This window comes from Xenopus laevis, chromosome 2S (genome assembly GCF_017654675.1).
Source record: "Xenopus laevis strain J_2021 chromosome 2S, Xenopus_laevis_v10.1, whole genome shotgun sequence".
Lineage (NCBI taxonomy): Eukaryota > Metazoa > Chordata > Amphibia > Anura > Pipidae > Xenopus > Xenopus laevis.
Genome location: NC_054374.1, coordinates 146,614,401 through 146,626,898, shown reverse-complemented (window position 1 = coordinate 146,626,898; position 12,498 = coordinate 146,614,401). Strand labels below are relative to the sequence as shown.

The 12,498-nt window shown below is 39.9% G+C and overlaps 1 protein-coding gene across 1 annotated transcript in view; it reads left to right on the top strand.

Annotated features, from left to right (window-relative positions):
• LOC108709955 (microtubule-associated tumor suppressor candidate 2) overlaps nucleotides 1–12,498 on the top strand; it is a 288,085-nt gene that overhangs the window by 215,210 nt on the left and 60,377 nt on the right. Inside the window, exon 7 of the mRNA XM_041584508.1 lies at nucleotides 3,159–3,370. Coding sequence (XP_041440442.1) covers nucleotides 3,159–3,370 — 212 coding nt within the window. The remainder of the gene's footprint in view (nucleotides 1–3,158; nucleotides 3,371–12,498) is intronic.

Genomic DNA, 12,498 nt, shown 5'->3' with positions numbered 1-12,498 from the left:
GAAGAATCCAAGTGTCCCAGATCTCTGTGTATTTCTCCATTTGGTTATCAATTTGGTATTTCCTACATTCATTGACATGTATGAACTCTATCTTGTCCAGGACTTTAGGTAAGGAAAGGCAGGGTGATTTCCACTGTGCCGCAATATGAATCCTAGCTGCCATACAGAGATGTTGATTCAGATATTTTTCCATTTTTATCCATTGTACAGTATGGAAATGCATCTCATCCTACCCTGCAGCTCCATTCCCATGGCAGCAGAGACCAACAATGAATGAAGGACAAACAGGTGTTGATCACTTATTTTCTGGGTTCATCTTTGCCCTCTGCTCCAGTTGCTCCAGTGCTTAGAATAGAATGAGATCTGTAACTATTTGTTAATGCCAGGGCCTGATTTACTATTCAGGCCTCGGCCCCCCCCCCTTGCCGTCAGCTTCTCCTCAGGCCTTGATTTGTGGTGCCCGGCCGCAATCTGAGATGGCGGATTTTCAGATTTTGGACATCCTCAGTGTATGATAAATCTCAAAAAATATGAGCATTTTTTCCACTACAAATTTGACTTTATAGTAAAAAAAAACTCGATTTTTTTTTTTTTTGCATTCGGACTATAATAAATAATGCCCCCTGTCTACCATCATATCCCTTTAAAGTCCACATGTATACGAAAGCATGCTACATGGCCTGCCTAGAACCCAGCCTGGGGCATGCTTCTCTGTCTCTTGCTAATTATCCATAAAGAATGAGCATTTAATATGCATCTAGTTTAATAGACGGTCTGACACTGAAGTGGAAATTCTCTGACAGTTGTAATCTTGCAGCCGCCCCATTCCATCGTTGTTTTGCTTTGATCAGTTATGTGCAGACATACTATTTAAATACTATAACAGTAGAGTATATTAATTTAATAGCTCCAAATTGTGGAAAGGCCGTCTGCCATAGACTACATTTTATCCAAATAATCCAATTAATTTTAAAATAATTTACTTTTTTTCTATAATAATAAAACAGCACCTTATACTTATAATATTAAGATATAATTAATCCTTATTGGCAGCAAAAACAGCCTATTGGGTTTATTTAATGTTTATTTGATTTTCTAGTAGACTTAATGGAGAACTAAACCTTTGCTAATAAAACCCCCTACCCTTACCCTACATAGTCCCCCTTTCCTGCTCCCCCTCAGCCTAGTTGGTACCTTTGGTAAATGCCCCTAACTCTTTACCCCCTCGGTGCAGATTCAGGGCATTGGAGTTCATGGCACCATCTTCTTCTTTTCGGTAATCTTTGGGTCTTCTTCCGGCGCTTCGGCAATTTCCATGACTTTCAGCGCATGCGCAGTTGTTGCGAGACAGAGGATTGCTCCAACTGCACATGCGCCATTATGCTGTTCTCTTCCCGAAGATTACCGAAGAGAATAAGATGGCTGCCGTGAACTCCGATGCCCTAAATCTGCACCGAGGGGTAAGTAAGCGTTAGGGGCATTTACCAAGGTATCACCTAGGCTGGGGGGGAGCAGGGAGGTGGTCTATGTAGGGTGGGGGGTTGGGGTTTTAATTAGCAAGGGTTTGGCTCTCCTTACTATGTATGAATATCCAAATTACAGAAAGATTCATCATCTGGAAAACCCCAGGTCCCGAACTTTTTGGATAACAGGTCCCATACCTGTATAAAAGTCCAGATTGGTTCCTGTAATGGTGCAAAATTGCAGCTATGTTTTTGAGGTCCTTCCAGCTACTGGGCTAGACTTAAACACAGTGCTAATGCCATCATGTTGCCCATCTGTCACCATCTTGTACTATGTACTTGTACTACTTCACGTCTCTGTGTTGTGCTTCTATTGCCTACAAACTGCTGCACTAGTGGCTGTAGCAGTCGCCCTGTATGGAGACATCTTTAATGATGGAGCTTGAAATGTACAATACACAGGGGGAAAGCTTCTCTGCAGCCTAATGCCTTTATATCTGTAGGTCAGTGACCGCCCTTTTAGTCCTTATAATAACAGTATAATCCACCCCCATTTTTGGAATACAGAGGGCCACATTTACTTTGCTCGAGTGACGGAATAGAATAAAAAAAACTTTGAATTTCGAATGGTTTTTTTTGGCTACTTCGACCATCGAATTGACTACTTCGACCTTCGACTTCGAATTGAACGATTCAAACTAAAAATCGTTCGAATATTCGACCATTCGATAATTGAAGTACTGTCTCTTTAAAAAAAACTTCGACCCCCTACTTCTCCACTTAAAACCTACCGAGGTGCAATGTTAGCCTAGGTTCCCATAGGCTTCCTAGCAATTTTCTGATTGTAGAAAAATTGTTCGATTGGTTGATTAAAATCCTTCGAAGGATTTAATCGTTTGATTGAACGATTTTTCGAACTAATTGCGTTAAATCCTTCGACTTCGATATTCGAAGTCAAAGGATTTACATTCTGCAGTTGAATATCAAGGGTTAATTAACCCTCGATATTCGACCATTAGTAAATCTGCCCCAGAATGTTAATGCAATATGTTTGTGCTGTTATCTATTTATCACCTGCAGGGAAAAGGCTTTTCCAATATTACTCAGCCAATACACTAAATAGAGAAGCAGCGAGAGCACCAAAATCAACCTCCGCTGAGTTACAATCTATAACCCTACGAGTGAATCTTTTATCCTTGAATAGCCTTACTCCTACCTCCTGTGGCTTGACTGAGCTTATCAGCCCATCCTGACATATAGAGGAACTCAGCCTGGCGCATTATCTGTGCTGATGCTCTCCTATTCTAATTTAACAAAGACAATTTGAGTATGACACTTCTCATAATGAACCCTTCACAAACAAACAAAGGAGAGAGCAGCCGGGGGGGCTCATTGCGTTTTATCTCACTTGGCAACTCTGGATAATAATAGAAATACAATGGGAAAATGCTGATTACAAATCATGTCAATAAAATGCCACTTATTATAATGACAATATAAATATGTTAATCTCTTCCCACTTGCTCATTGCAGGGATGCAAGGATCATTGCATTGAAACAAATGTCAAATCCAACTTAAGGCACCAACAGTCAGCATTTCTTCTACAGTCATCTAACTATATCATGCATGTACAAATGATACCTCTATTACTTCTCAGTGTTGTTCCTCTGATGCACAGCTTTTCTTTACAATAGGACACCCCAAACTCAGGCCAACTATCTCCAAGAACGGATATGCTGCCAAACCAGAAGTACAGTCTCGAGAAACCGATCGTCAGGTCATCCAGAAGCTGAAAGAGAAGTGTGAGGAGCAAACAAAGAAACTCTTATTGGCCAGAGAAGAACTGAAGAAAGCTAGCTGTGGGTTTGCAGTCTTTACCATCACTACCCAGTACTTCTGTCAGAAGGTAAAATTAATTTTTATTATTCACAATCATTTTTGCATGATTTGAAAACATGTTTGTGATATATGTATGAGTATGTATATTACACAAAGGTCACAAATAAGAATCCATGTACAGTATCCTTATCAGAAGTGCTTGGGGCTGTCAATGTAAGAAAATTGAATGATGACTTTTCATTACAGATGTATGACATTTTTTGTTTCTTACATTTTTCATGAATGTATATCCACTCAATCTGCAACTCCCAGAATCATAACAGTTATATGCCTTTGGTTGTATATCTCTGCTGAAGAATACTAAAAACAATTTACATGATGTAGTGAAATGTTGCTTGTATGTTTAGGAGGGGGTCATGTTAAAATTTAAACATGTGGAACATCAGGTTTCTTCATCCACTCTATGCTGCTGAACCCAGGGTTGCCATCAGAAATCACGGGGCCCCGCACAACAAAGTTTTCTGGGCCCCCCTAACCACACCTCCGTCCTCCTTGCCACGCCTACCTCGCCACGCCCCCCCACCAGTACACAAGCACTAAAACAGTGAATAAAATAATTTGGCCAAGGGTTATTAAGCCTGCCACCACATTAAGGTAGGCTCTTTAAGCAGGTACCTGCTCTAACGTAAAATGCACTATGATTTCAAATATTCTGCATTTAAATTGTACAAATAAGAGCCATTTGGTTTACCAAGTTAAAGAAAATCAAAAAACATGAATGGCCAGGACCCCTACAAGTTAAAGAAAAAAACCAAAGCACCCAGGGCCCCCTACAAGTTAAAGAATAAAAAACATGAGTGGTCAGGACCCCATTAAAAATGTTCCAAAAAATTATCTGTTACCAAAGTTATAAAAAATAATTGGTGGCCAGGTAACTCCTACTTAAATTATAAAAACACATTGGTGGCCAGGGGTTCAAGAAAACAAAAACACAAGTCACCAGGGGCCCCTTTCAAGTTCTTCAAACCAGGGCCCCACTTGAAAATTATAAAAAAAATTCTTTACTCTTGCCCAAGTTATAAAAAATAATTGGTGGCCAGTGGACTCCTACTCAAATTATGAAAACACATTGGTGGCCAGGGGCTACAATGGTGGCCAAGGGCTACATTGGTGGCCATGGGTTCAAGAAAAAAAAACAAGTCTCCAGGGCCCCCTACAAGTTCTTCAAAACACGGCCCACCTTAAAAGTTACAAAAAAAATTTACTTTTGCCCAAGTTATAAAAAAGAATTGCCTTGGTGTTCAGTGGAACTTGCCTGTAAATGGGGGTCTCTCTTGTGCCTCCTTAACGATGTCGTCTTCTTCCAAGGCAGTTTCCTTCTCAGATGTCGACTTCAGCTTCTTCTCCTGAGGTGCCTTCTCCTTCTGCAGCGTCTTAATCTCCAGGAAGTAGCGCCGCCGTCTCCAAGGAAGAAGCACTGGCTTCCGACGAGTCTTCAATCTTCTGCCTGCCTATATGATCATTATCTTGGTCCCTGTCGGTGTTTCAAATGAGGGTTTTATGCAAACTATAACATTTGCAATCGCTATCCTACTGTCGCGTTAGGGGCAATGCCAAAATTGTTTGCAATACGAACATGTAAAGTAGTAACATAGTGCTGCTAGCTATGAAACTAGGGCTACTAGATATTAAACTAGGTTAAGGCTTTATTATTATTATTTATTGATCTATATATATAAATCTATCAATATCTATCTATATTTTATTTTACAATAATTTATTATTAAATTATTATCATTAGTATGATATTTTATTTTTATTAGCATTACAGTTTAAGTATTTTTTATTTAAGGATTTTTGCTTGATTTTATTGAGTTTTTCCCCGGTCCGATTAAATCATGCTTTTTTAATAATACATAAGGTCAAATTGTGGAATCTAGTTTGCTCAGACTTTTTTTAATAAAAATATTAGAAAAATTCAGATTTTGATAAATAAACCCCTGAATGTTATAAAATAAAGCAGGGCCAGGAAGAAGTGCCTCCTTCCTCTGGCCACCTGCCCACCACCCAACTCCAAAACAGTTCCCCCTTAACATCCTAGTGTCAGCTTGTTTTTCTTAAAGGGCATGTAAAGGCAAAAAAATAAAATCACATTTTTACTTTCTTTAATGAAAAAGAAACCTATCTCCAATATACTTGAATTAAAAAATGTGTACCGTTTTTATAAGAAACCTGACTGTATGCAGTGAAATTCTCCCTTCTTTTACTGCTGTGGATAGGAATTGTCAGATGGTCCCTAACTGCTGAGCAGGGAAACAATCATACTTATGAACAGTAGGGGGAGCCCCCGCCTTACTTCCCAGCCATGCAGAACTCAAGCAGCTTTGTTTATGATGATCCCTAAGCAGCCCAGACCACACTGAGCATGTGCACAGTCTTAGTATTGCAAAGATGTTTAACAAAGTTACAAGATGGTGACCCCCTGTAGCCAACTTTGAAAGCATAAATTATTTGTTTGATTAGGCTTGTGGTGCAGTAAGTTCATGTTTATATTTAGTATACAAAATACAGCATTTCTAGCCTTATTCTATTTTAGACTTTAGACTTCCCCTACGTTCGTGATGTATGGGTCAAGGTTTTCTTGACCCGCACCGAACCTTACCCATTGTTCCTCCACCTGCACCCGACCCTAACCCAATGCATTCCCCTCTTTATATACTCACCCCCTGCCCTGCCTCGCTGTGATGTCATGAAAGGGGCGGGGCAAGGGCCTGCTTAAGTACATAAAAACTATTTCTCAGAGGCAGAAGTGGGGCAGAAGAAGGCTGTGGGCAAGGAGAATGGAGGCTGAAGTTCAGCCCGAACCCGAGGACGTTGTGTGGAAGTCATCTTGATCCCACTAGCTTCAGGCTGTCCCGCACATCACTAATGTACATTCAATGGAGCGTGGTCGGAGGTCTTTATTTATGGCAATAGAGCACAGAGATCAAATGAGACTGCTGCATATAGGTAATTAAACATATTTATGTCATTAGTGGTTTACTAAATAATAGTCTGTGTGCATTGTGCTACATTTAATCCAATTATGAAGTCACAGCTAAGTGGAAACAAACCATGACTACCCACACAGGATAATAACTGGAAGCTGAGCCGTCTGTATTTGGCAGGCTAGTTATTTGTGGCTCGAGGAGATTGGGACATGACTGGGTAAGTGAGTGTGTATCTGGCCTTACAGTTAACACATGCTATTTGCCTTTATAAAAGACTGAATGGCCCTGTTAGATAAATCAGTCACTTTCTGCCATAGCAATGTGAGAGAAACATACTGCCTCATTAATAATTTCCGCAATAAATACATTCACAGTCTGTGGTACCGTATGGAAGAAGAAAGGGCTAATTAGGAATTACGCTTCCCCTTTCTTTGCACTGCCTCCTAAGGGCTTCTAATCATATACACTGTACACTTCTAACTCCTAAACACTATGCCAAGGATGCAATGACAGATTTGGCTTCTAAGCTTTACATTCTTTTTCTTTTTTTAATTTAACCCAAACATATTAACTCACTCTTAATTCCTCTTTTTAATGTACTAATTTAATGATGTTGGGTGTTACTGAGAGCTGACTTTTGGGCAGAGCTGATGAACCACAGGCTGGGCATCAGGGAGCTAGATGAATTAACGTATTGGTGCAGTCTGGGGCAGAGTACCTTATTGCTCTTGAATTTTTTCATAAACTTAAAAAAAATTGCAATCTGATGCCAGATAGACAGAGGGTTTATATTAGACTGTTAGATATGTTAAATGAACTCATTCATCAAAATACTGTTTGTCAGCTAGTGTTCTATTAAGAGCCCATGATATCATTATTAGAACATTCACACCTTTTGGTTGACATTCAACCAGTCAACAAAGGGATCTCCAGGTCAGCCCAGGATCTAGTGGACCAAAGTCTGTGACTCCTACCTTCAGCCCATTCTTATTTAGACCATAAGCCCATATAACCGCTATATGATTTGGTATTGTTTCTATCTCACAGTTGACATTAGGAGGCCCCATTAGACTCTGCTGTACAGCATTAGAATGCCCAGTTCTAGGCCAACCTCCAACTATTTAGGGCATTAGAACCTTCATTGTTCTAGGCTAACCTGTAGCAAGTCAGAACATTAGAACAGTCAGTTCTAAGTTGACCTACAACAATTCAGAGCATTAGAAGGTTCATATTTCTAAGCCAACCCGGCAGCAAATTGACCACTGATAATTCAATAGCCACTGAGCCAATCAAGGCTGCCATCAGGGGGGCATAGGGGTGACAGTCATCCATTGCCCGGGGATTTCTGGTTTTAAGGGGGGTCCAGCCGAGCTGCAGAAGACATTGAAGACATAGAAGCCATGCCAGAGAAGAAGGAAGAAGCTGTTCTGAAAGAGAATGTAGACAAAGCACCAAAGAAGAAGAACAGCACCAGATAAGAACGAAAACGCTGCACTAGAAAAGAACAAAGAAGCCCTGCCAGAGAAGAATAAAGAAGCTGTTGCTGCAAAAGAATTAAGAAGCCGTCGCCAGAGAAGAACGAAGAAGCCATCCGGTGAGAAGAACAAAGAAGACCTCCCTCAGCGGATTAAGAGAGCCTCCTGCTGAACTTTAAAGGTAAGTTCCACTGAACACCAGAAAAGTTTGTTGTGCAGGACCCAGTGATTTGTAATGGCAGCCCTGGAGCCAGTTGTTGTAGAAGCCTGAACTAAAATGTATATGAAACACAACTCCAAGGTGCCCGAGTTTGTTTGTGTGTTGTGCAAATCCTTTCCCCTGCTAATGAAAGTTCCAACTTCACATTGTTACCCTTGCTACCAAAACCTATAACAAATAGAAAGGCAGAAGTGCAGAGTGTACTATTACAAAGGCCAGAACAGCCAATTTCCATGAAGTAAGCAAGTGATCCTCCCAGCTCATCACTTATAAACACACTTGCTGAGCACTTCACAAAAGGAGGTAAAATCACCTGGGCATGTAAAGCCTTTCAGTCAACGCAGCAATTCTATTTGTGTTTTGACTCTACTGAAAGCCATGAGACAAAGTGAAACGGCTGCATCCAGCCAATAATTCAGATGCAGAGCGCAGGGGAGATTGAAGAAGACAGCACAATAAATCCAGAAGCAAGAGACCGGTGCCACGAAGAGAGATGACTGACAGACAGATATTTTCCTGTGTGTCTGCTCGATGCTGACATTTATTAGCTGGGATAATATCTGACATTTAGCATTTCCCACAAACAAGATACATCCTAGTATGGGATAATTACTCCATGTTTCATTTCCAGGCCTTGACATTTTTTATGTGACAGTGAAACACATCCCTGTTGCATTTCAAGGTTTATACACTGAGAATAAAATGAAACTTTGTGGAAAAAAAAATGATGTATTCAAAGAAAAGAATACAAGCCAATGATACAAAGTAATACAAGTCAACAATACCAATCAATACTAGCCAATGGTTAAAAGCAACACAAGCAAACAATACCAAACAATACAATGCAATAAAAAAGTCAACAATGAAAACAACACAAGCTGACAATACCACTCAATACAAGTCAAGGCTACAAAGTAACACCAGCCAGCAATATCAATCAATAGAAGTCAATGATACTATGCAACGCAAGCCAACAATACAAATCAATATATGTCAACAATACAAGCAACGCAAACCTACAATACTGATCAATACAAGTCAATGATACTAAGCAACACAAACCGAAAATACCAATCAAGCAACAGTACAAAACAATACAGCCAACGAGACTAGTCAATGCAAGCCAACAGTACAAAGCAAGACAAACTGACAATACCAATCAATACAAGCCAATGATGCAAAGCAACACAAGCCAACAATACTAATACCAATCAAGCCAACAGTACAAAACAATACAGCCAATGATACTAGTCAATGAGAGCCAAAAGGACAAAGCAAGGCAAACTGACAATACCTATCAATACAAGCCAATGATGCGAAGCAACACAAGCCAACAATACCAAGCAGCAAAACAACACAGTATGAACCAACAATGCAAGCAATACCAATCAATACAGGCAACACAGGTCAACAATACCGGTCAATACAATGATACAAAGCAGCACAAGCCAACAATGCAAAACAACACAAGCCGACAATTCCAGAACAATTCAAAACAGCAGCAGTTAAAATGACCATGGGAAACTAGATTATACAGTGTGGCTTTTATATATATATTACTGGCTTTGGGCAACAGGGGTGGTGGATACCAATGGTGTTGTTGTTAATGTAGCGGTAAGGCTCGTGGCAATGGGCTGCCCTACAAAATATTATGGTAGTGAGGTCCATTTTGGGCACCAAGATGGTGCTCACTGCATTTCTGGAGCAACAAGGGAGAGTCCATTAAGACATTTGAATCGCAGAATGCAGCTGTTCCCAGCAGGAGGACTCTCACTTGTCATGTTGCAGCATAGTTTTAACTGTAGGGGCAATGGCACATGGAACATTTTGTTGCACATGACAGATATTTGCTCATACAGGCGACAAAATGTCCCTTGTTCCCGTGCCACCTATTAATATTCACATCACCAGTGGTGAAACATACGCAAAAGTTCACCTTTCTGAAGTCACCTGAAGTTTCCTTGCAAGGAAACTATGGGAAACTTCACCACTAGCAATGCGAATGTTAGTCGGTGGGAAGGAAACGCAGAACGTTTTGTCACCCAAGGCAGCAAAGATTTATTGTGTTTGCCATTACCCTTAGAGCCCTGCTTCTTAACATTGGGTCTCTAGATGTTGCTGGACTACAGCTCCCAGAACCCTTGAGTATTGAATCAAGGGTCAAGGTATTTTAAGTGCTACGGAAACACTGAAGTTCAGGTACTTTTCTTGTTCTCTTCCTTTATTCTCTAACAGGGGCATAAAAGCGGGTCCTGCCTTAAACTCTGCATTTGTTGGCATAGCTATGACCCTCAGTGGACAAAAGTACCACTAGAGGGCATACAAGTCATCGGGAGAAATAGGAGCCCTAAACGGAATGCATGCCATTATTTCCCTTACTGATATATTTTAGAGCTGTTCAGGCAGCATTCTGCTATATGTGTGTGATAGACTTCCTTTAGACATTATAGGGTTGTGCTCCTGTACTTTATGTTGCAGCTAATATATATATATATATATATATATATATATATATTTGAGAAAGGCCTCGGAGAGGCCGAAACGTTAGTCATTTGTTCTAAATAAATATTTTTTATCTTAAGACCTGTGAGTGCGGATTCCTTTGGAGTGTCATGGATGAAGTTATTGTTTCTGCACCCAGGCAAATTAACACCATTTATCGTGAGTGCCAACATCCTGGTGGAATATATATATATATATATATATAACAAACAAGGAAAAGTTGTGCTCACCACTATTTTTTAAAACCATTAGGCGGGGGTGCAATGAGGCTGTGACCACAAAATACATATAGTCAACTACAAGAGTCCTCTGCACTCAACCCATTATCAATATATTTAAGACAGAGACATTTTGTGCATATTGCTACTAAAAGATGTCCAATAAAAGGGCAGCCAAGTATGGAGGTTTACTTTGAAAGCAGCTAGTAAGTTGCAGGTAAAACTTAGTCCCTTTGTAAAATGTATAATGAAGCAATAGAATTCTTAATGAATCAGATGAAAATTGAGCATAGGACTGGCCAGATATGGGATGACTTTGACGTAGTTGGCCAGCTTAAATATATTGCAATATATGGACAAACAATCCCTGTGTTGTTTAAAGGGTAAGGCATTTTTTAGTAGCAGTATGCACAAAATGTCGCTGTCTTAAATATATTGATAATGGGTTGAGTGCAGAGGACCTCTTGTAGTTGACTATATATATATATATATATATATATATATATACTGGACATGGAGGTTTGGCACTTTAGATGCCAATAAAGGTGCTATAAATGCAGAGCATTATCTAACCCCAGCCATGCGCTTTAATAACAGTACACCAGGAATGTGCTTGTACTTATTCTAATGTGAACCGATGTGCATTATCCATGTGTCACTAAAACATAGTGTGATGCATGTCTGAATGGGCTTGTGGCACTGGATAAATACACAATTTAACGTCTCTCAGTGCACATTTACTGTGATCATTTGGAATGTGTCAATGCACAGTAAAGATGGTTTATTTACAAAACTACCCCCCAGCTGAGTGGTTTTTACCCTTTTCACAGACAGTACTGAGCTCTTTCCATAGGTCTCCCCAGACTATAGTGGCGCCACCCCTATTGCAGTGTGAATGAAACAACCTAACTCTAAAGCCTCTATAGAGAGTTAGAGGGGTAAGTACCAGTGTGCTGGGGGCAGTTTTAAAAAGAAAGAAAACTGCAACCTGTCATTATAAGTAAAACTGACATGTTCCTGATTCCTCCTTTAAACTTACTTTTTAGTATGTTGTAGAATGGCCAATTCTAAGCAACTTTCCAATTGGTCTTAATTATTTATTTTTAAAGTTCCTTAAGTATTTGCCTTCTCCTGACTCTTTCAAACTTTCCTATGGGGGGCAATTGCTCTGTAAGGCTACACATTTATTGTTGTTGCTTCTTTTTATTACTCATCTTTCTATTTAGGCCTCTCCTATTCATATTCCAGTCTAATTTGAAGCCTAGCAACCAGATTGCTGAAACTGCAAGCTAGAGAACTGCTGAATAAAAGGCTAAATAACTCAGAAGCCACAAATAATACAAAATGAAAACCAATTGCAAATTGTTTTAGAATATCACTTACTACATCATACTAAAAGTTAATGTTATATAAAGTTATAGTTTTTGTAGTGTTTAATACAAACTTTCTCCAACTCTGCAGAACCTGTTGCTGCAGCAAAATAATCCTCCAAATAGAATCCCAGTTTATCTGTTTAAATCTGGCTCCATGATCTTTGTCCCTGCAGCTGGAGTTGGAAACAGTAAAGGGGATGTAAAGGCAAAAATAAAATCTAATAGTCGCAGACTGCTCTACAGGGAAACAAACAAAGCCGCTTGAGTTCTGCATGGCTGGGAAGTAAGGTGGGGGCTCCCCCTGCTGTTCATAAGTATGATTGTTTCCCTGCTCAGCAGTTAGGGACCATCTGACAATTCCTATCCACAGCAGTAAATGAAGGGAGAATTTCACTGCATACAGTCAGGTTTCTTATA